Source organism: Coloeus monedula, assembly GCF_965178545.1.
Source record: "Coloeus monedula genome assembly, chromosome: 4".
Taxonomy (NCBI): Eukaryota; Metazoa; Chordata; class Aves; order Passeriformes; family Corvidae; genus Coloeus; species Coloeus monedula.
This window is the reverse complement of record NC_138784.1, coordinates 43,151,215-43,172,538: the sequence shown is the minus strand read 5'-3', so window position 1 is coordinate 43,172,538 and position 21,324 is coordinate 43,151,215. Positions and strand designations below refer to the sequence as shown.

At 40.0% G+C, this 21,324-nt stretch overlaps 2 protein-coding genes across 2 annotated transcripts in view; one reads left to right on the top strand and one right to left on the bottom strand.

The window, feature by feature from the left end:
* RASSF3 (Ras association domain family member 3) overlaps window positions 1-18,059 on the top strand; it is a 53,132-nt gene extending 35,073 nt beyond the window's left edge. Inside the window, exons 2-5 of the mRNA XM_082279920.1 lie at window positions 11,819-11,926; window positions 13,379-13,646; window positions 14,729-14,844; window positions 15,224-18,059. Coding sequence (XP_082136046.1) covers window positions 11,819-11,926; window positions 13,379-13,646; window positions 14,729-14,844; window positions 15,224-15,373 — 642 coding nt within the window. The 3' untranslated portion in view covers window positions 15,374-18,059. The remainder of the gene's footprint in view (window positions 1-11,818; window positions 11,927-13,378; window positions 13,647-14,728; window positions 14,845-15,223) is intronic.
* GNS (glucosamine (N-acetyl)-6-sulfatase) overlaps window positions 839-21,324 on the bottom strand; it is a 42,828-nt gene continuing 22,342 nt past the window's right edge. Inside the window, exon 15 of the transcript XR_014226335.1 lies at window positions 839-858. The gene's annotated coding sequence lies outside the window, so the exon portion shown is untranslated. The remainder of the gene's footprint in view (window positions 859-21,324) is intronic.

Here is a 21,324-nt window from a genome sequence, read left to right as displayed (position 1 = left end):
GGTGGAGTAGCAGCAGTGCTTCCTTGTGCCTGTAACATCCTGCCCATAAAAGCAGGGAAATAGCTGTTTGGAAAGGAAAAAAGAACAACTTTTTGAACTTTCTGTTGTAAAGTCAACACATTCTCCCATTTGCTGCTTAAGAACAAAGCATGTAATCATTTTCCCCCTTCTCTGGTTTCCTGGTGGCCATTCTCCAGCATGGCAAAATAACTTGTGTTTGGAGTCGGGCCATAGCATCAGGTTGTAAGCAAGCAAGCCCTGTTCTCCAGTGCAGCCTAATTGCTGTTCCCCTGACCTTTCCTCAGATGGAGAGTTTGTTTATCCAGCTTCTCCAGTGGGATATTCATTAACCATGTTCTGAAGTCTTCTGTTCACACCTTCCTGGATCGCCTACCAGTTGTGGCCTTCTACTCTGTTCTCTCTCCACTGTGTCCTGTCAGTATTGATCTAAATAGCACTGGTATCACCCTATTCTTTTGTTGATGTTATTAAAAAAATAAATGTCTGAGTGTAACAACTGTCCTGTAATTCTGATGTGATTCACTGCTACAGAATTGTCTGCCCAGATACAGAAATGGTGAATTGATGAGAAAGGAGCAGCATGCTCACATAAGCACTGGAGATGTTAGTGGTGTAAACTGTCTGCTGATACATGGCACCAGGCTAGCACAGTGTTTGGATAAGTTGGGACCTGTGCCATAAGGTGTTTATTGCACTGTAGTTCTCTCTTGCCGCAGACTTGGTTAATGCTTTTTTATGTTATCTCTGGTCTTTTTTTTTAACCTGTACAAAATTAAAACCCTGTCTTTCCTTTGCTAGTTCTTCTGTTTTCAGTTTGTTTATTTTGTTCTTTTTCACCTGTAAAAAGAAAAAAAAAACCTATTTAAGAAAGAAGCCTCCTGGATTTGTGGAAGTCACCTGCAGCCTTGTAGTGATTCTGTTAGTGGGTGAGGGCTGTGACAGCTGACACTGGTTTCTCAGACAGTGGTAGCATCTAACAGAGAACTGGGCATATGGCTAAAAGCAGTCATCTTTAAAATTGTCTCAGCATGAGAGGCACCTGAATTGATTTGTAAGAAGTTAATGTGTGTGTGTATTCTGGAAAACAAACTCATACTGAAACTGGGCAGCAAGTGTGTTTTTGCAAAACGGGTTGAGACACAAGATGGTGGCAGTTTTCAATTTTTGTAATGGTAATAGTATGTTTTGTCTTTCTTTTTAGAGAATGTAGGAGTTTTGAAGACACTTGTGCTTTTGTCAGTCCCACTCTGCTTACAACTGAAGTGCTTGGTAGCCTTAAATGTGTGTGACTGATAAAATCCAGGTGGTAGAAAAACAAGAGATTGAAACCCCTCGGAAACAGGTTATCATTACCATGCTGATGAGTTTATTCAAGGCATAATTGTACTGACTCGGTTGGTTTCCTCACAATGCAGCAATCTGAGGGTTGAGTACCATCTTACCGCTGTGGTCTTGAGGTCAGTAGGACATGGGCTTTAGTGGGTGGTGCCATGGAGCTGGATGGCTAAGGTCCAGCAGCCACCTGCCTTTTACCAGTTTGTTCTCAGCTAAGCCGTGAATGCTCTACTGCATCCCTCATCTGCAAGATGAGAGAAGTAAGTTGAATCCAAGACTGGTTCAAGCCTTTTATTTTCTTTCTTACTGGAACAGCAGTCAAATCTGAGCTCTGAAGTCATGATAAGTTCAAACTGGAATTCCAGTCAAATTGAAGGAAGGTGGAGAAAGAACTGAAAAGTTCCAGTTTGCTGCAGCCTTGAGATAATTGCGTAAGGGGTTTTGGTTTTCATTTTTCAACATTTGACCTCTTAAGGCTGGAGATACAAAATAGAGGTAAAATCCTATCATTAAGGTCAGTTTAAGTTTACACTACAGTGGTACATGGTCGCCTACTTTGCCCCCATCCATTTTTCTTTCTTGAATTTTTGCAAGATTAGCTTAGGGAGTAGTAGGTAAAGCTGATGATTATATTATGCTGCTTTAGAAATGTCTTTTGGATACTATCTGATTTTTAATGTGGTAATATAAAGGCTGTACAGAAGGGTACAGTCATTACAGTTTTAACTGTTAATGAAATGTGTCAGGTGATATAAATTTTCTGGAGTGTGAAAGAAGGAGGAAGTTTTTCATGCAGGCCAGACTGCAGGGGTGCATCCTTTGGTCTGCACTGTGAAATATCTGATTTGGATGTCTCTTGGAAGAGACTGGTTTTTAATATTTCTGTGGAAACTGTGTAGAGACTTAATTGCACAAATTGCAGTGAGACGAGTAGTGTTGTAAAAATACTTCCTATGGACTTACTTCATGAAAACCTAACTTGTTTTGAAGTAGAGTTACAGTCAATGTGAACTTTATTAGGTTTTGGATGGGATTAGTTTTTAGCTCTGTTTGTGTATGTGTGTGTGTATATATAATATATAGCAGCAGTTACATAAGTTGACTGTAAATGCATGTGATGGTTTTATCATGATCATATTTAACGTACTAAGAAGATATTTTTGCTACTTTAATTAGAGGTTGTGTATGAGCTTTTGAGGCCTTTCAAATGCAGACTTCATTTGAAAAATAGATAGTTGTATTTCCTTAATTTTGTGGGGGTTTGAGATGCATGTGTGGTAGAGGAGGGCATTTTTTCTTCAGAAAAGTTTCAAATATGAGTTCAGCACCAGGTTGATAGAGACAGTAACAGTGACTATTTGAATTTGCAGAACTTTATGTTCTTCAAACAAAGTACGACATCCTCCCCATGACCATGGAATTTCTTTGAGAAGGCCATTCATCTTTCTCAAGATTTTTTTCAGTGTTCTGTCTGTGATAAGGGAAAACTGTCAGAGTTGCTCTATATCCAAAGAGCCAGTGTGTGATGTTTCCTAGATAAGAATTGTTAGTGTGCATTTTTGAGGTTTGTGTTTTTTATGTGGAACAAATCCAAACAAAAATGACTTGGTTGATGGGACTGTTGTGACCATGTGCAGGCTCACCATTTCTGTCTAACACCAGCCCTAAGGCTTGGCCTGATTATGAAGTTGTTGTCTTTTCTCGATACAGGCAGGTTTTGTCAGAAGGTTTTAAAAGTAATTTGGTGACACAATCTTAGAACTACCCAACCAAATCCAGGAAGGGAATGTTGCTCTAAAGATAAAATGGTGCTTGACACACTTGGTAAAAGCTGGCACATCAACCAGCTTCTGCTGAGACAAGGCCCATGACTGAGCTTGCTTCAGACTGGAAAGTGCTGGCAGTAAGCACGGGGAGAAGACTCTGTGCCTTGGCCTGGCATGGTGCTTGCTTCCCCAGGAATGGCTGGGTGGTTTCCAATGTCAGTTTTAAAGTAAAATGTAGATAGTTGCATTTGAAGACCTGGGAGTTGTCATTGTAAACCACCTCTTCCTACCTTGTGTTGGATGGAACATGTTGGATTCTTGCATTGCAGGGTCACATGCACGTGGTGTAATAACCTGGAGCCCTAATGTTACTTAGCTGTTTCATCTCTGCTTGTGTTAGTACCCTGGGCTTTAGACCATACTTAACCTTCAAGATATACTAATTAGTTTTCAATACAATATCTTGTATAAGCTCATTTCCTAATGGTCTTTTAAAAGCTTGACTTTGTTGTACAGGTCACAGGGGCTGGTAATCCATTTTAGTTCATTAAACACCTTATGTGCTTAAATAGCCAGCAGTTAAAACTCACACTTTCTGAAGAGGAGACCTGAAGGAAATGATTTGCTGTCTGTGATATTTCTTACATCTAGTTTTACTAAAATTTGCAAAACTGAAACGGCTGTTAAATGTTATTTAAATCATGTAATATATTTCTTTAAAAATATGTCATAGTATGGAGAGGGGAAAATGTACAAATCTGTGTAATATCTGTTGTGTCTTTAGGGACAAAATCTAATGCTAAGCCTGAGTTGCTATTATTTGTACAGTTGGTTTTCACTTTAAACAGATGACAAATTTTTTGAAACTGGGTTGCATGCCAGTAGTTAAAGTACAACCATGTAGGGTACGACAGGGTTTGTAACTAGGGGTTTTCAGAGGTGAGGTCATGATGAACTTAAATGAAACTCAATCAGCAATGTTAATGTCACCAACAAATATATTCCGTTTTCTAGCCTTACTTCCACAATGCCTGAATATGAACTGTGTTCATGTGGCCTCTGTTTGAAGGAAAATAATTTGTTAAAAGGAATAAAGGGAAGTTACAACTTTTGTTTTGTTTCTCTGCTACTTAAAAATATTCACCATATAAACATCTGAGTGTTTACATCAGAGGGGGCAGACAGGAGCCATAATGTTTTACTTTGTCATTCATTGCTTTCATTAGCATGCCAAATCACATGGTGGTACTTGGGAAAAACTGAAAACAGTCAGAAAGTAAAAAGTATTAACTGTAATGCCTGTACCTTGTAAAATTATGATAAAATTATAAAATGTGGTGTTGCATTGGGATTTCTTTAACGACTATGGAAGGGAGACCACATTGCATCATGGATAAAAGTAAAGATTTTTCATATACCTGTAGCATACAGATTTATAAGCAAAGAGCATCTAAGCTTTGGTGCACCTATGTCACAAGTTCTGTCCTGGTCTGGTCCCCATATCCCATTTTTGTGCTTAGTCACCCTGCTGCAAAATGATTGAGAGGATGGAGCAACTACCTTAGGAAAGACTAAGGAGTTCAAGGCTTCTCACTTTGGAGAAAGAAAAAGAAGGTATGTGCACCTGTGGCTTACAAAATCACAAAGGTGATACGTAAACTGAATGTGAAACTTGGGTTTACCAGCTCCTGCCATATTGGGATTAAAAGGCACTCAATGTTTTTAACGGAAGTTATCTTCTGTCTTAGTAGAAGATCAGCTTAAAGCAGATGGCAGTACCTCTTCACACTGCAGTCCTGAATTTCTGGAACTTGCTGCCACAGGAGGTGTAGAGACAGGCAGTGTTGGCAGGTTCAGAAGGGGCTTATGTGCATGCATAGGCACCAGGCCCATAAATGGACACTGAACAGACTCGGAAGGGAGGTGCTGTCTGAATTCCTGCTTCCACACTTGTGGATGCCAGCAGAGAGGCTGCAGAGATGGCTCACGTGCTTGCTCGAAATAGCCTTTGTTTTTGCTGCTGTCAAAGGCAGAATATGAGGCTGGATGCCCTGTACACCTGACCTGGGAGGGTGCCACTTCTCTTGCTCTGTCAGGAGTTTATAGTGTGGGCTGTTCTTGAACTCTCTCTGACTGTCAGGATAATTGTTCAAGACTCAGATCAGCCAAACCTGCTTAGAAAAACAAAATCTTTTCCTAAAAAAGAGACTGCTTCCTTGCCCTGTGAGAACTGGATCTCCCTGAATGCAGAAAGCAAAAGGTATTACAAGAAGATAGAGAGATTATTTTGCCCATGTCCATCCTGTGAGAAAAATTCCCCTTTCCCTGACCCAGAAAGCAACCTCACCCTGTTCAGGAAGATGCAAACATTACAAGGTTCAGCTATGCGATAAGGTCAATGCCGGTAGGTACTGGGATGTTAATGTTTCCTCCTGGCCACCCTGCCCCTAGTTGGTCTTCTTCACACCTTTATGGCTGCTGGTGTCTCTGACTGTCTGTGACCAGTGTCTCTACTTGGTGAGTCTCAGGGTTTCAGATGAAGGAAGAGCACATATCCTGAGTTCAGGCTTGCCCCAGGATAGGAGAGATTGCTGTCACTTGGGAAGCTGCTCTGCTCTCAGAAGAGTTAGGATGAGGGAGAAGTAAGGTGCTTGTTTCAAAATAGTTTAATTGCAAGGTTTCAGTTGCTGTCTTTCCTGTAGGGGTGCTGGCAGGCAGTAGGAAAGAGAGTATTCTTGCTTGTAGAAGGAGTAACAATTGAGATCAGAATTCCCTTTATTTTGTTTCCTGTATTCTCTGTTGGGCTTTTTTGTTGTTGTATGATAGCACTGTTAGTTAAATCCTTTCTTTAATGCAAATGTAATGTAAGTAGTATGCACTAGCTGAAATTTTTATGACTAAACAAGACTTTTTTTTAAAATTTAGATTAGGCTGGATTTCTCATTTTCAACCCCTTAGTGCTTTATTTCAGAAATTTCCAGCCACAATTTACAGCAATCTTCATTCATCTGACTGAATCATGTTCACTGTATGTGTGTGATTAATGTGAAACATGAGAGCTGAGATAGGGATTGATGTGTCTTAAAAGATTGCTTGAGTTCCCAGAGGTCTTTGGTTCTTCAGATTTCTCATAAAAATGCTTTATTTAAGTTCCCGGGATAGGTTTAACCTTTTGTCCATTATATTTCCCTGTGTCTTTCAGGCTGAAATATTGAAGAGGAACTTAGTTCTCCATTCCTCAAGAGATGCTAATTTCTTAAGTTTTGTGAAAATACCAGGTTGGATGGAAGAGAGAGACCTTTGATCTCTCCATGAATAGAAGGCTGCAGTAGCAGTTTGGGGAAACCAGACATTTGACTCAAGGCAAGGATCCTGAGGATACAGCCTTCATGGTTTTGGAGTTTTCTTTGTTTGTGAAACCTTTTCTCATCCTTGTCCCATAGCAGCTTGTAGCTGTTGAGTTTATTAGTGCTTTCTTACTGCATGCAAGACTAGGCTTTGGCAGAAACCGTGAGACTTAGACTTCCATAAAACCCCTGATGTGATGTGATTCTTCTTTTTTGGGACCACAACTTGACTTGCAGTTCACTTTAATTGTAATTTGTGCAGTTTTAGTTGTGTTTCTTGAGGATTCATGCTGAGTGAGTCTCAGCTAGGGCTTTGCACTCAGCATAAATGTTACAAAGAGAGTGCTGCTTCTCGAAACATCTGTGCTACAATAAATGAGATGAGCATGGGGGGTGGAGGCGATAAAGAAAAAACATTTTCTGCTCTTTTTGTTGGGAGGAAGCTCAACTGTGAAGAGGCATTGCATCATGAGCTCTAATGAAAGACCAGCTATTCCCCTTGGGAAAATGAAAGCACTTGCCTCATTTCCCTCTTAGGGACAGCTGTTGCTTAGGAATTTCATTTGAGAATGAAATCCTGCTTTGGTTGACCTGAGAAATGGCTTTAACACAAATGGCTGCCAATGATGTGCACTGTAAGTGTTGTGAAGGACAGAATGATTTCCTTAACAATTAATAGCTCACACTAGAAAATCAGTGCTTTAGACCCAGATATATCTGCACGGATTCTGATGTATTCAGCTGTCTCCTTGGGACTAGTTTTTATCTTTCCCATCTTTGCTGGTGTGAGGAAGTAGCAGATCACATTTGCATCAGGGAATGGAAGGAGACCAGGAGCTCTGATGAGGAAAACACTGAAGTGGGCTGGGAGGAGAAAGGGGTGCTGACATGGCAGACATTACCAAGAATATAATTTAGCTAGGTGATGGAAGAGAACCTAGCTCAGGTTCAATTCTATATATTTTATTTTATTTTTACAAAAAATAGCATGGAAATGTTTGTGCATTGTTTTATAGAGAAGGTTCATTTTTTGCACACTAGCACCCAGAAGTGCTATATGATTAAGCCTAGCAACATCTAGGTCTTGGTTGATGGAAAAAGACCCAGTGTGAACTGCTCTGCTGGTTGTGTTTATACTTCACTCTGCTGCTGTGACATATGCAAGGATCTGTGGTTAGGAAACTCATCACCAGGCCTAACTTTTGAAGAAAGGTGGTTTCACAATTCCTGACGTACAGTTGTTCTGAGGTGCGTGCTGGGCGTTTTGTAGGGAGTCGGAGATGAATCAGCTGCATCTGAATCAGCCTGGAGATGAATCATGCTTCCCTTGTGCCTCAGCAGCACACTGACTTTGAGAAGCTGTGCCCAGTCTCACCTCCAAACTGCTCTTGCTCCTTTGTTTGAAACAGCTGACTTAGGAGCAATTACTTTACCAGTAGTCCCACCCTGAGCAGGTGTGGTTTCAACCACTTAGTGGCCATTGCAAGAGCAAGATGTCAGAAGCACGTTGTAAAGCATGGTAGAGATGACTTAAGTATTACTGTTGTATTGGATGACTCAAGGTCTTCACAGGTAATAAATTTACCTGCTGAGATAACAAAGTGGAATTTGATCTGCTAGACAAAAGCAGAGTTAGCAGGGGACGGCTTTTAGTGGGTCCTGTTATGAAGGACCTGTTATTTCCTATGGGAAATGAGTTTGCTAAGTCTTCCTCTACCCACCTCAGTATGCTGGTCAAAGAAGACTTATTATAACTTCCAACATAGCTAGCAAAGCTGTATGGCAAAATTTAAGTGCTAATGTATACTGAGAGCAATTCAGCTTCAGGAAAGTTGAAAAAAAACAGGGAAAAAAACCTATATACCATCTTGTCAGCTTCTCTTTGCATGTTGGTTAAGCATAATTAGGAAAATTAAAAGACACAGGTGCCTCAAATCTGTGTGTCCTGCTTAGTGATACTCACTGAGTGCAGCTGACCCAGTGAATCATGGTGGGCTGAGGCTTTCTTGTTCGTAATAAACCCAGTGAGTTGTTCCTTTGTTGGCTTTCTGTTGACAGCAGTCATGTGGGATTTACTGTCTCTGCAGTCTGTGTGACAGCAATGTGATTTTCTGTTAAGTCCTGGTATGTATCTGGTGAGGAGGTTTTGTTTGCTTGGTTGAAGCTGTGCCCTGATGAATGAGTAGTTGTAGTGTTCTCAGCTTTTTTTGGGTGCAGGATGGTATTGCCAGAATAATTCATGAAGACCTCAGGCTTAGGTTTCCAGTGGCATCAAGTTCTTTCCTCTTCTGGGACATGTCTTCACTTTTCTCTGCCTGTGGTCTTGATGGTGAAAGATGGTGGAGTAGGGTGAAAATGATGACTGAAGTAAACAGCATTTCTGCCTATTATGTATGGTATTTTTATTGAATGATTTTGGGTCCATTTGTCTGTTTTAATCCTAGTAGTCCTCTTTGTATTCAGTTCAGAGGTTTGCTATGAACTACATGCTGTTAAAATTAATTGAGGCACAGGCTTTGGTTGTTTAGAAAATGAGTTAGAGGTACATTTGTTGGCAGAATGCTTGCTACAGAAGGAGGTAATCCCTGCTTTTGCGTAAACACACAGATGTGTTTTTTGTGGGCTTAATTAAGCTTTGCCAAAATTGTCCGGCCTCTAGTGCTAGTGCAAGAAGGCAGAAATTCCTGTGGTATGTTCAAGTATGGAATCATGTCTGACTCACTTGAGGGAATGACAGCTGCCCCAGTGATACCTTGTGGCCCACAGCTCTATAATGGAGCTGCACCTGAGAAGGCTGACTACAAGGGCATGACCAGGGCAAGTCTATGGGAAATCAGCTGGCTTGGATGCTGTGCTTGGATTTTGCTTGTCGTGCCTGGTTCCATGGCAATCCCCAGGATTAGAGTGATCTTGTGGGGTGGTGTCTTTTCTAACCAGATCAAATTTCTGTCATTTTGGGAGAAGAGAAATGTATATGAAAACTCTCCTGTGTGAAAATAGGAGAAAGTTTCTTGTTGTCTGTTTATACTTATTAATTCACCAAGGTTTTTTTTCTTGCTCTTTTTTTTTCTCCTTAATAATGCATACAGATAATTTCCTAGCTGTCAGCCTTGTGATCTTACCCTGTGCCATTGCAATTAAAGGCAATAGGTTCTTTTTGTCACCTACAGTTATTAAAAGTTGTTTTTGTGAAATTAAACCTTGAGGTGCACAGAAGTTAATGCGAAATGGTTGTTTGTTTGTTTATTATTTTTTCGTAAACAAAGGTTGATGTTTCAACATAGGTTGAGGTTTTTTCCTCTTTCCTGGTTCGTGTTTTTGCTTAACGATAGTGGATGTTGTGGGTGACCTCAGTAATCATCATGATGGTCAACTCCAGCTGGGTAGGTACCTGGCTGAAGAATCAGAAATTAATTAATAATAACATTAAAGCTGAGGTGTCCAGTATTGGAAATTCAGTATCAATACTGTTGGTAGATTGGAGAGATATGACCTCTACAATGTGCTTGCCTGAGGTGAGTCTTGGCTGGTATCCATGTGAAGGAGTTTGTCTGCACTTACAGGGAATGTCGCAAGTTAAAGCTTGGGTTCTTGAAATGTGTCATATAGATGTAAATAGAGGCCTGCAGACTTTCCTGTCCCTTTAGTATCCACTTTTTTTCCTTTGTGTCTGCTTTGTTTGCCCCCAAATAGAACACTATAAAGCTGAAAGAGCCTTTGGAGAGATGAAGTGGGCAGTTTAGATGAAACTGTGTCCGTCTTTATTATGACAGTTTGGGGGAGAGGGAAGATGAAAAATAGAGGGGCAACAAGGCTTCGTTTCTCTAGGGAGAATAGAGATTTGAATTCTGAAAATGTTCAGTAATTTGGTATTTGTAATATAGTAGGTGGTGTCTGGCAACTGTGCAATACACAATCTTAGAACTGTGTTTAAGGAACTAATGGCAGAGCTGTCTTTCACTGGTGTTCCTTTTTTGCCTCAGTTTCCTGATTTTGGAATAAAGGTATGTTCTCTGTGGTATGCAGGAAATCAGTATCTGAGCCCAGATCAGAATTCAAGGTTTCTGGCTTCAAGTTCTCCATTCAGACCACACCTTTCTTTTTATAGCTATGGGAAAATAAGTCTGCTCCAGCATGTCATTTAGTGAAATGCCATATAGGAAAAGCAAAACTAAGCCTAAAAGAGCTAAAAATATTTGATTTTAAATTAGGAGACACAAAAAGTTCAGCAGATTCTTTCTGGCAAGTGGAAGCTTACAATGCCACAGCAGATGTGCTCATCTTTGGGGTCCTGTCTGGCAAACTGAAGTGCCTGCAAAGGTGTATGCTGATTTGTGCTGAGTGGTGTCCAATAGACTGGGATACAGGACTGGCCACTGAAGTCAGGGAAGTCCTTTCTCAGGATATGCTCCACTGGAATGTGTTTGTGAGGACAGATGGAACTGTGACTTAGTTTGTCCGTAGGGTGAATGTGTTCAGGTGTTCTCTGAAAGCATCGAGGTTCTTCAAAGCGTCTCCCTTGTCTAATTGAAGCCTTAAATCGTCAAAGCTGAGAGCTGCAACTCTTTCATACTATATATGGCATTTGTGCCAGTGGTAGAAACTGGAATGTATTTATAACACTGGTTTGCTGTGGGAATACAGACTGGGAACAAATGTTTGTTTGGAAAAAATCCAATTCCAGGGTCATCTTTTACTGCTGCACGTGAAATCCATAGCAACCTCATAAAAGCAACAGTTGAAAAATCTTAATAGGCCTTCCCCATGGAAAAAACATGCAATTGGTGTAACATTATGTATCTGGAGAGTTACTTGCAATGGTTTACGTAGTAGGCAGTGACCCTGTGTGTAACATCCTGTCTGTCACGTTGGAATGCAGGGATGCCGTCGTGTTGTTGGCACATGCTGGGATTGTCAGGGTTACTTGTTAGGATGTGCTGCTATTTTCAGATGTACTCCTCATTTGTTCAGAAATACCTATTTGTGCCCCAAGTAATATTTCATGAAAATTTTAAGTGTTTTTAACAGGATGGCATGGCATTGACAGGAGGAAATCAAGCCATAAAATGAGCTGAGCTGTTTTGCATACTGCTGCAAAATATTCAAAGGAAAACAGTTGGCAACAAAAGGGCACAGGTGTCTTTGGATGTGTTGATTAAACCATCTCCCTTCAGTCTGAATGTTCTGTTTGATTTGCTTAATGTGTTAATCCTTTCTGTTGCTGTACAGCTAATTACTGTTATGTTGAGCCTTTGTGGAATAATTACCATTTGGAGTAATGTTCATATCCAAAATCATAAAATAATTATTATTATTTTTTATTTTAAAACTGCTGTCTTGTTTTTGAAGGATGTTCAGAAGGAGAGAGAACCTCACATTTATCTCAGTAAAGAAGAAGTTAAAGAGAAGATACAAAGCTATAATTCATCTGTCACTGATAAATTAAAGATGACCTTGGTAAGTTTTGCATAGGATTCCTGTAATTTTTAATGCAAGCAGTTGAGCTGTAACTTTGTAGTGCATTGTGAATTGCTTTATTCTCAGCATCTTGCATATGAAACTGTTTTAATGATTTTTTAAGTGACATTTCCTTAGATCTGCAAATTAAGTCTCATTTCTGAAATGCTTTTTATCCATGTAACTCTTTTATATGGATCAAAAAAACCTGTTGTAAAAACAAACTGGTGTAATTTGAAATGTGTTTAAGGTAAACTGTCAGCTGACGCTAAGGTGAAAATTTGTCAGAATTTTCTGACAAATTCTGAAAATGCTCAGATGGTAAAAATGAAGGTATATTTATCTTGTTTCTGAAGATAAATTTTTTTTGATTTCTTTGATAAGGATGCTCAACGAGTGATAAAAAAACCACTCAATATTTATTATAGGAGACTTAACTTTCGGAGTAGTCATATAGGTTTTCAGCATGAAGAGGCTTTCTTCCCCCTGTCCTCGAAACATAGACAGTACAAACTGGAATACATAAGACTCATAATTTCCAAGGACTGTGAACCAGGTCTGATATTCAGTCCAGTCTACTCAGGACCATACTAATAAAATTCGCATATGCTTCACACGCTGTTACTCAGTTGTCATGCTGTCCAAATTTTCTAATACATGACATATTCCCGTGGGTGTATATGGAAATTTTGAAATTCCATTATATCCTAAACCATGTAAGTATGACTATGTACTGAGAAGATCTTTGTTATGTTTTTGCTTGTGGATCAGGACTTACTATGCCTAAAACCAGATTGTCAAAAGTTTTCTAGCTCAGTAAGGTTTGATTTGCTTTACTATATTGTCCTTCAGAAGAAAGTGGAATAAACAATTTCAGATGTTGATTAGATTGGCATTTATTCTGGGGTTTTGTCTGGGGTTTTTTTTGTTGTTGTTGTTGTTTCGTGGGGTTTTTTGTTTTGGTTTTTTTTTTAATGGTTGGTTGGGGTTTTTTTTTCAACATGATTTGACCATCTAAATACCTCATATGAAGTTGACAAAGACAGCTAAAGTGTGGGAGATAATTTCTGTATTTTTGCAGTAAATCTGTTGCCAAAGATGGGTGTTAGTGATCTTTTTCACTTCATAGTTCTCTCCTAAAGTTAAAACCTATCACTGGTATGTCATACCTGTTGCTTGATGAGGTCCTAATATACTTAGAATTCAATGGTTATTATTAAAAAACCATTAATACTCAATAGTTATTAATAAGCAAAATTAATATTCAGAAGATATACCAGAAAGGAAAGGTATTGTGGTAGTTCAGAGAGTTATTCTATGAGATGTCGTGTATTGTAGTGGTATTTCAACTGTGTTCACCACAGTGAGCATTCTCATGTGGCTGCTCCACTGCTGTGTCACAGCTGGTCATTGCTGACGATGTTAACAGTTCAGTCCTTTCCTTCACTGCAGAATGCGAATGGGATTTACACTGGCTTCATCAAAGTGCAGATGGAACTATGCAGACCCATCACTGTGCAGTCCTCCCAGAGCCAGGGGAGGTGTGCTCCCAGCAATGCAGAGACCGCTTTTTACTTGCCGGACGGCTGCGTGAACACCCTTCACATCAGCAGCACCAACACTGTCCGGGAAGTTATCGAGGCCTTGCTCAAGAAGTTCTTTGTGGCTGACAACCCTGCGAAGTTTGCACTTTATAAACGCTGTCACAAGGAAGATCAAGGTATAAGCTGAGCTTGGGGCATTTTGGTAGTGGAAGGGTTTGGGGAAGAAGTTGTGCTATAGTAATACTTGAAATAAGCCAGGTGGAAGAACTCAGATAAATGGGGGTGACAATCTTCCTACCATGTCTTTTTTTTCCCTATGCAAAGTAGCATGGTAAGACAGCAAAAGATCGGGGGGTATTTCAGGATAATTCATCCAAGACAAAGTCACCTGCTAAAACATTTACACAGATCTCCTGTGCTTTGCAGTCCATCCTATTTTATTTTATGCTCCCTTCTCAGACCCTACGTTTCAGCTGGCCTGATACACTGCAGAGTTGTGAGATTAAGCTACAGGACAGGTTTTTAAAACGATAAACCCTGGTGTCTGTGGTGCCTGAGGTACTGGCGCTGGCAGACTGCTCTCAAGGTGATGGCCATGGGCATGTGTGTTGTGCTCCTGGGTGTTAATGCACATGGCTCTTCCTGGGCACTGGCTGCTGTTAGGAGTTTGTTCTATGTTGTCATGGAAATACCGTAAGATGGAAAAGAGGTTTTTTAGGGAAAGGTGCATTTTACCAAAGTTGTGTTCTTGCACTTAGAATCCACCTTCTTTCTGTGGACATTGAGAGCAGTTTCAGGAGTTCAGATGTTTCTGGCTGTCAGGCAGGCAGAGCTGCCTTTTAGACTTTGTGTGTGAAATTTTAAGTGGAAAAGGTATCTGAACAGGAATACACAGCTCTGATGTTGTAAGTGCTTAAATAGAGCAACAGATCTGTGTGTTGTATATTTTTCTTGTGGGTTTTTTCTCCACCCCAGCCCTGCACGTATTCAGCTGGTGTACTGTGTTGACTGGAGGCCATTTCATTCCTGTGTAAGTGCAGTGTTGCACTGTCACCATCAGTCAGTGCTCAGCTCCTCCCTAAAACTCACCACTTTAAACCAGTCTGTAGACTGATAAACAGTGTGTAAATTTTGGCTACACATGCATCTTTCTGAAATCTTCAAGCATTAGCAAGCATTAGTCATGGCGTCAGTCGTTCCAAGTGTTTGAAACGTTGTTGGTAAAGATGATAATTACTGTGGTTTCCTTCTCCTGCAGTTTATACATGCAAGCTGTCAGACAGAGAACATCCCCTCTACCTGCGCTTGGTGGCAGGCCCCAAAACAGAAATGCTCAGTTTTGTTCTACGTGAGCATGAAACTGGAGAAGTCATGGTATGTCACACCCGTGCTGGGTCAGTGTTTGTGTAACTTCATGGATGAGTGGGCTTCTGTTTGAGCTGTGCTGACCAGACAGTTCATTTTTCGGAAGCAGAGTTTTTTCCCCTGTTAATTTCCTTTGTGCTTGTGTGTTAATTTCCTTTGTGCATTTCGTTTGTGGTTAGGTTGACCTGTTGTTACTTGCAGAAGAAAAAAGCAGTTTAAAAGAGTAAAATATTTTCAGATGCCCTAAGATTTGCAAGGAAGGTGCCTGATGCCGTTTCAGTTGGAAATTGTCTACAGTGTCTGAGACTTTGTTTAGAAATACTGTATATATAAAAGATTTATGTATTTTCTGTTTGTCTCATCCATTCTTTGCTCTTTGTCTTTCCAGTGGGAAGCTTTTAGTATTCCTGAACTACAAAACTTCTTGCGCATACTGGACAAAGAGGAAAATGACCAACTGCAGATCTTGAAGAACCGCTATGCAGCTTACAGGGGCAAACTTGAAGAAGCCCTTCGTGGGGTGTTGAAACCGGGTTAAAAGGGGGCCAAAGGACTCTCAGGAAAACGTGTGCTACCAAATGTCAATAGAGCATGCCAAACCCAACGTACAAAGAGCAGCAGAGAGTAGTTTTCTTTATTCAGAAGACGGTTTTGTGATGCCAGGGTAGACTTAGTTCCATAAGGCAGGTCACTTAGCATCTTGTACCCACAAGTAAGGGATTCTGCATGTTTGTACATCAGTTTGCAACCCTCTGTGTGCCTAGAGAGTTTCCCAAGTTATCTTGGTGCAAGCTGTGAAACTGTAAGCAATTTCCTAGGATGCTATGAAATAAGATTTTATGTTTTTTTCTTCTTTGCTTAATGGTATCTTTACAAGTAAGGATGTGCAAATTGATAATTATTAAAGCCATTTGGACGAGAATTAGTAGGAGCACTATCTTAGAGATGAAATTGATTTGCACTACCTTTCTGTTTTCAAATAGTTACTGTATAATTTGTGAAAGAACTGTTATAGGTGGAAGGCATATGAGATCTTGTGGTTTGTACTGTGAAATTTGTGGAAAGCTTTAAAGTGGTCTTTCTGAAGAAGGTAAAGAGAAAGTTGAAGAGAAGGTAAGAGTTGGGGGAGAAGAACTCTTAATAGCTGACAGAGGAGGTTTTAAATGAAAATAGTATTTACACAGAGGAAAGTTAAAATACTAATTCTACAAGGTTAAAGTTTTAGTATGTTATAATATTGTGAATAAGTTTTATGGTTTTTAACTGCGTAAATCCACACTGGAAAAGAAATAAAGATAATAGAAATAGTGGGAAGGAACGAGAAGCAAAAGCTAAGTAAGAATGGAAATGGAGCTGCACATACAGGTCCCTTTTGGAGAAGCTGGTTCCATAAAGGCATAGTCAGGGTTTGAAAAGTGTTGCAAACCTAAAAAGCTGCTTACTTGAATTCTGAAAAGTGGTCCATGTCTCAGATAACTCTGTGAGAAATACCTGTCTAGCGAGGGCTCAGACATAAGCTGCAACTACAGACGCATTTGGTTTTTATTGTAAGTCAGGTCTTTCCTCTGGCTCAGTGACCCATTTTTAGGCTGGATAATCTTGAATTATCATATCTAAAAGACAGAAATAGCTTCCTCTGCTTCTTTCTTTGTTAAAGGCTCAGTCAGGCAAAGAAAGTAGAATTTTGTATTCCCGTTTCCAGCCCAGCAGAAAGTTAATATTTATTGTCTCTGTTGGTGACTGAGCTTAGTAACTCTTGCTTTTAATAATTCAAAAGGGTTTTTTCTTATGGTTTTTAAACTCTTAATTGAAAGACTGATTACCAAATTCTGCAGACTGCTGATTTACTTGATTTAAAAGTAGGAAAAATGTAGCAAGAAAACTTTTTACTTTAGTGTAAATATAGTTGTTGTTCTTTCAGAGTTATTTATCTAAAAAAGCATGTTCAAAAGAAACCAAAGAAGTGGGTGTGCAATAGAAGCATGGAAGCATGAGGCAGATTTGAGTGACTGATACTGTAGTCATTATCATGCCGGAGAGGAAATGAGTTGTATACTGGGGGCTGGGGGAGTGGAGGAGTGCTAAGGATTGAAGAGCAGCAGAAGTTGTGGTGGGGTTTTTTTCCCCTCTGTTCTTAATGTCTTAGTTTTAAATTCCCAAGGAATTGTTAAAACTTTGGTGACATCTAATGGATACTGTGTGAAACTCCAAGATGCTTCTGTTCTTCCCCTTAATTTTATGTAATTGTGCCTTTGTTTCCTTTCCGTAGTAAGATTCTTTTTAAAACTCTTCACAAGTTTTTTAGGTAAAAAGAATTTACAAGCTTATGAGACAATCATAATGTTTTAAAGGGTTAAGAAAAATTCAGAGTAGGACTAACTATAAAATATATCTAAGGCATATCTTGTTTGTTTTTTAATTTCACATGTAACATCGTAGTGCATGTGTGAGTTAGTAACATTATCCTCAAGTGAGACACTTTATAATGGTTCAGGGAATGCTTTTGTGTTTTGTTACAATTTGTTTTTCTAGGAATGCAGCAGCATGTTGGTGGGTATTCTGTTAACATCCTAATTTATGTATCTGCCCATAGCTATGTAATCATTGCATAATCGCTGTCAATATTGAACCATTTGTTGCTCAGATTTAAACACTGTTTGAGTTTTAAAGTTGAGTATAAAAATATGTGAATTTTGGTTTTACTTGAACTAAACTATCAGTCTTTTTAAGTAGGCACATCTGCATTTACTTTAGCCAAAAACCTCAATCAGTGTTGTATGCACTATGAGTCTTGATTTGGGGTGAAGGGGATGGGGGTGGGGGACCAAAATAAACTTTTAATTTTGTCTTAGTCCACAGTTAATTATTTTAAGATATCGTGTGTGGAGTTAATTTTCTTCTTTTTTGTTCTACACACTGGCGGTTACAGCAGCTTTAATTTAAAAGAAATGGTCGTGCCTGGTCAGTTTTCTTTAATTTTAGCATCAAATTGAACTGTCAAAGCTTTTGTTGCAAAACTGTTTTCTTGTCACTATATGATGGTACCAGAATGATGAAATGATGAGGGAGGGGAAATGCAGGGAAACATTAAAATGTATGTCTTTAAATACAAACATTTAAACTATTTATAATTTTAACAAGCTTAGTTTTATTTTTGTAGGGAAGTTTTTATTCCCCTTAAAGTTATTACTGAAATGGCAAAAAAAGTGATGGTTCCATTATTAAAGTTGAAGTTGGCAATACTTTGGTTACGTGATGTGTGCCTGGTTTTTCCCTTACCTGACTGTGTTGTGATCTCTTTGAGGCCAAATGGATTTCCTTGTAAAGCAGCAGTAAGGCCTGTGGGCAGACACAGCTGGCCTTTAGCACACATTAAGGGTTGCCTGGGAGAGAGGGAGGGAGCTGAGGGTGGCGGGGCTCACGGAGTTGACCCCTCCATAGGGGGGAGCGCAGTGGTGCTGCGTGGGACAGCCCAGGGGCGAGTGGTTTCCTTCTGTTAAAAACACCGTGCAGAATGAGGCCAGTACACCAAGGCTGGAGGTGATACCCTGGTCTTCCCTCCCCAGGAAATGCTTTTCACTCCTTTTTATCTTTAGTGGTGATTTAGTGGTTTTCTTTGGTAGCATCCATGTTTAATTTTCCGATTACTTATTTTGTGTTTCTTAAGTGGTTTATTCCTCCCTGATTGAATTGGTAGGAGGGAGCTGCTGAGCTGTTTGCTTTGGTCTCTGTGGCACTTCCCTGGGCACTGTGGCTGCACAGCAGAGGAGATGGCAGTTGGCTCAGCCAGTGCCTTGAAGGCTGGTTCATGTGAGACCTCACAGCTTCGTGTGTGCCACAACCACATTAGGGCTGTGTTTGCACTTGGTAAGGGCTGCAAATAGCAAATACTTCAGCACTCAGGCAGGGTGGGATGGATAAAAGCCTTAATGATACTGCAGTCAGTGAAGCTGCTGACCACACAAGTGACTGGGCTCTGCCTGTGGCAGTTATGTACTAGAAATACAACTCAGCAAAAGAAACCTTGTGTGTTTTGCTGGTTTGGGGGCAGAATCATCCACCTGGAGACTGATGAGTTCAGTGCAGAGGCAGAGCAGGACAGCAGCAGTGTTTGTGGAGCAGTGGGGCCACTCCTCTCCATGGCAGGGATGGACAGATTGTCAGTCTGCTGTGTCTTCCTGCAGGCCAAATTTTTAGCACTCAGTTTAACATTTACAAAAAAACCCCACCAGACTCTGTTCCCTTCCTGCCCTCCTCCTGAGTGAGTATAGAACCGTTTTCTTTCCTTCCCAGGTTCCCAGCATGGGGATTTCCAGCTGCAGTCCTTGCAAGTTTTGTCAGCATTCACTTCTTACCATCTCCCATTGATCTAGAACCGTTCAGGTATGTTCTCCTCCTTCATTTTAATGTTCAATAGCATACTTGTATTTGTTGGGAAATAACTGTGCTATCAAAAATTTTCCTACACTTTTCATCTTGCAGGAGCATATAAATGACACTGTTTAAGTTCGTATGCAGGAGAAATTGTTTCTCCTATAAAAATGGAAAATAGAACCACTTTTTTTAACAAATGCCTTTTGAGCAAAACAATGCTGACTAGTCCAGTATTCATACATTAATGTAGGGAAATGTTAGTATACCTCAGACTAATAAGGAATAAAACTGTCTAGGATTATTGCAATTTTGTGTTTGTATTTGTTTCAGAAAATAAAAACTCCTAAGAGTCTGTATACTTTTCATTTGGGCCTGAAAGCTCCACAGAATCCTTAATTTAGTCTGAAGTACTAGTTTTAACAAATTCTTTTAAAAAAGAAAAAAAGATAATACCTTGTTACTTGTATCTGGAATAAAGTCCTATTACTTTAACTAACTTTCTAGTCCAATGTTGTCTTGTTTCTTATGTCTATTTTATAATTAATTTGGTGCCATTTTGAGAAGTCACCTCCTCCCTTAGTTGGATCAAGTGAATAAAAAGTTGCAGAGTGGACAAAGAATCCTTACAGGAGAACTGAAGGGTTCCGAGTCTCTTCCTGCTGATGACGAAGGCAAGTGGATGACTTCCAAATGAGTGAAGTTATGCATCTGCTACATCTCCTTGGTCAAGAAGCAGGGACTGTGGTGAAAATTTAAGCCAGACAGAGGAGACACGCTGTGATCTGCTGTTTACAACACAGGTTTAGTGCTGTGAACTGAGGACTTCCCTCTTGATGTGTGAGTTGGTAAGAGAGATTGTTGCAGTAGCCAGTATGGAGAAGTAGGCAATGCCCAATCCAGAGCAGTTTGAGCTGAGCACTTCAGAGGCTGAGCCAGGCTGCTGGCACTAGTCTTGTGATGTTTTCCAAGGAAATATTGCATAGGCCAGGACATGTTTATCTGAAAAGCACCTTCTTGTGTTATGTGCTAGCAAGGTGAGAGGTAATTCTGGAGTGTCCTTGTTTGCCCTTGTGCAAGCTGAAATTAGAAGTGTTTTCAGTTGTAGCAGCGTAGGTCTGAAAGCGACCCAGCACAGCACCCTGCACTGAGGCACCCAGTACTAGCAAATGGCTCCTCAAGCTGTTTCCTTCCTGCTTTCCTCAAAGGTGGTTTTTAAAAAGTGTCTTTTTTTGGCACATTCTGTTCTCTACCTCTCTCTCTACAACTTTTGGAAAGGGCAGTGTTCACAACTGGAATTTTGATGAGGTTTTTTTAAATCCAAGGATTAATCCTGCAAATGCTCTGTGTTGCCGAATGTAACTTTTCAGGATGCTGTGTAAAGTACTGTCTTGGTTCTGTCTTTCTTGAGTGCATTTTGCATATGAATAAGACAGTAGGTAGTTCTATTTTGCATTCACTTTACCACAAATATCCATGAGAGGAGTGCAAAACCCCCTTCATTAACTCTGTAAACCTAAATATAGCACTGTGTGTGGCCTCGCACATAGCATGAGAGAAAATAGCATTACAAGTCTAAGATTTCTCTTTAAATACAGAATCTGGAATGTGATCAGACATTTCAGCTGTTTCCAGCATGTCTCAGGAGGAATTAGAATGCCAGTATATTTTATGACAGTGAAGTTCAGCCACTGTTTTTTTCCTAGGCTTGGTTGTTGTATTAGAACACTGGCTCTGAAGCTCTCCCTTCAGCTAAGCAGGTGCTTTCTGTATGCCAGTAATCCTAGACAGTTCTTTTAATCTAAACTTGTCAGCTGATACTTTCAGAATCTGCCCTCTTTGCTTCTAACATTTTTCCATAGATGTAAGCCAGCAGATGTTAGACACTTCTGTATTTTTATCTGCTCTGGTTTGTCTGATGAGCACTTACAGTCAGAACCTGTGGGTTTTTGGTAATACTGGCACAGAAAGGCAGCATAACTTGTACAGAGTATCTTTTAACCTGTTGCCAAGTGACAGCACTCATTTTTAAATGTAAACAAGGCTGAGTGAAAATGCAGTTCACATGCAAAAAACCCAGTATCTACTTTAGTTCAGTCTATGTAAATAAAAGATGTA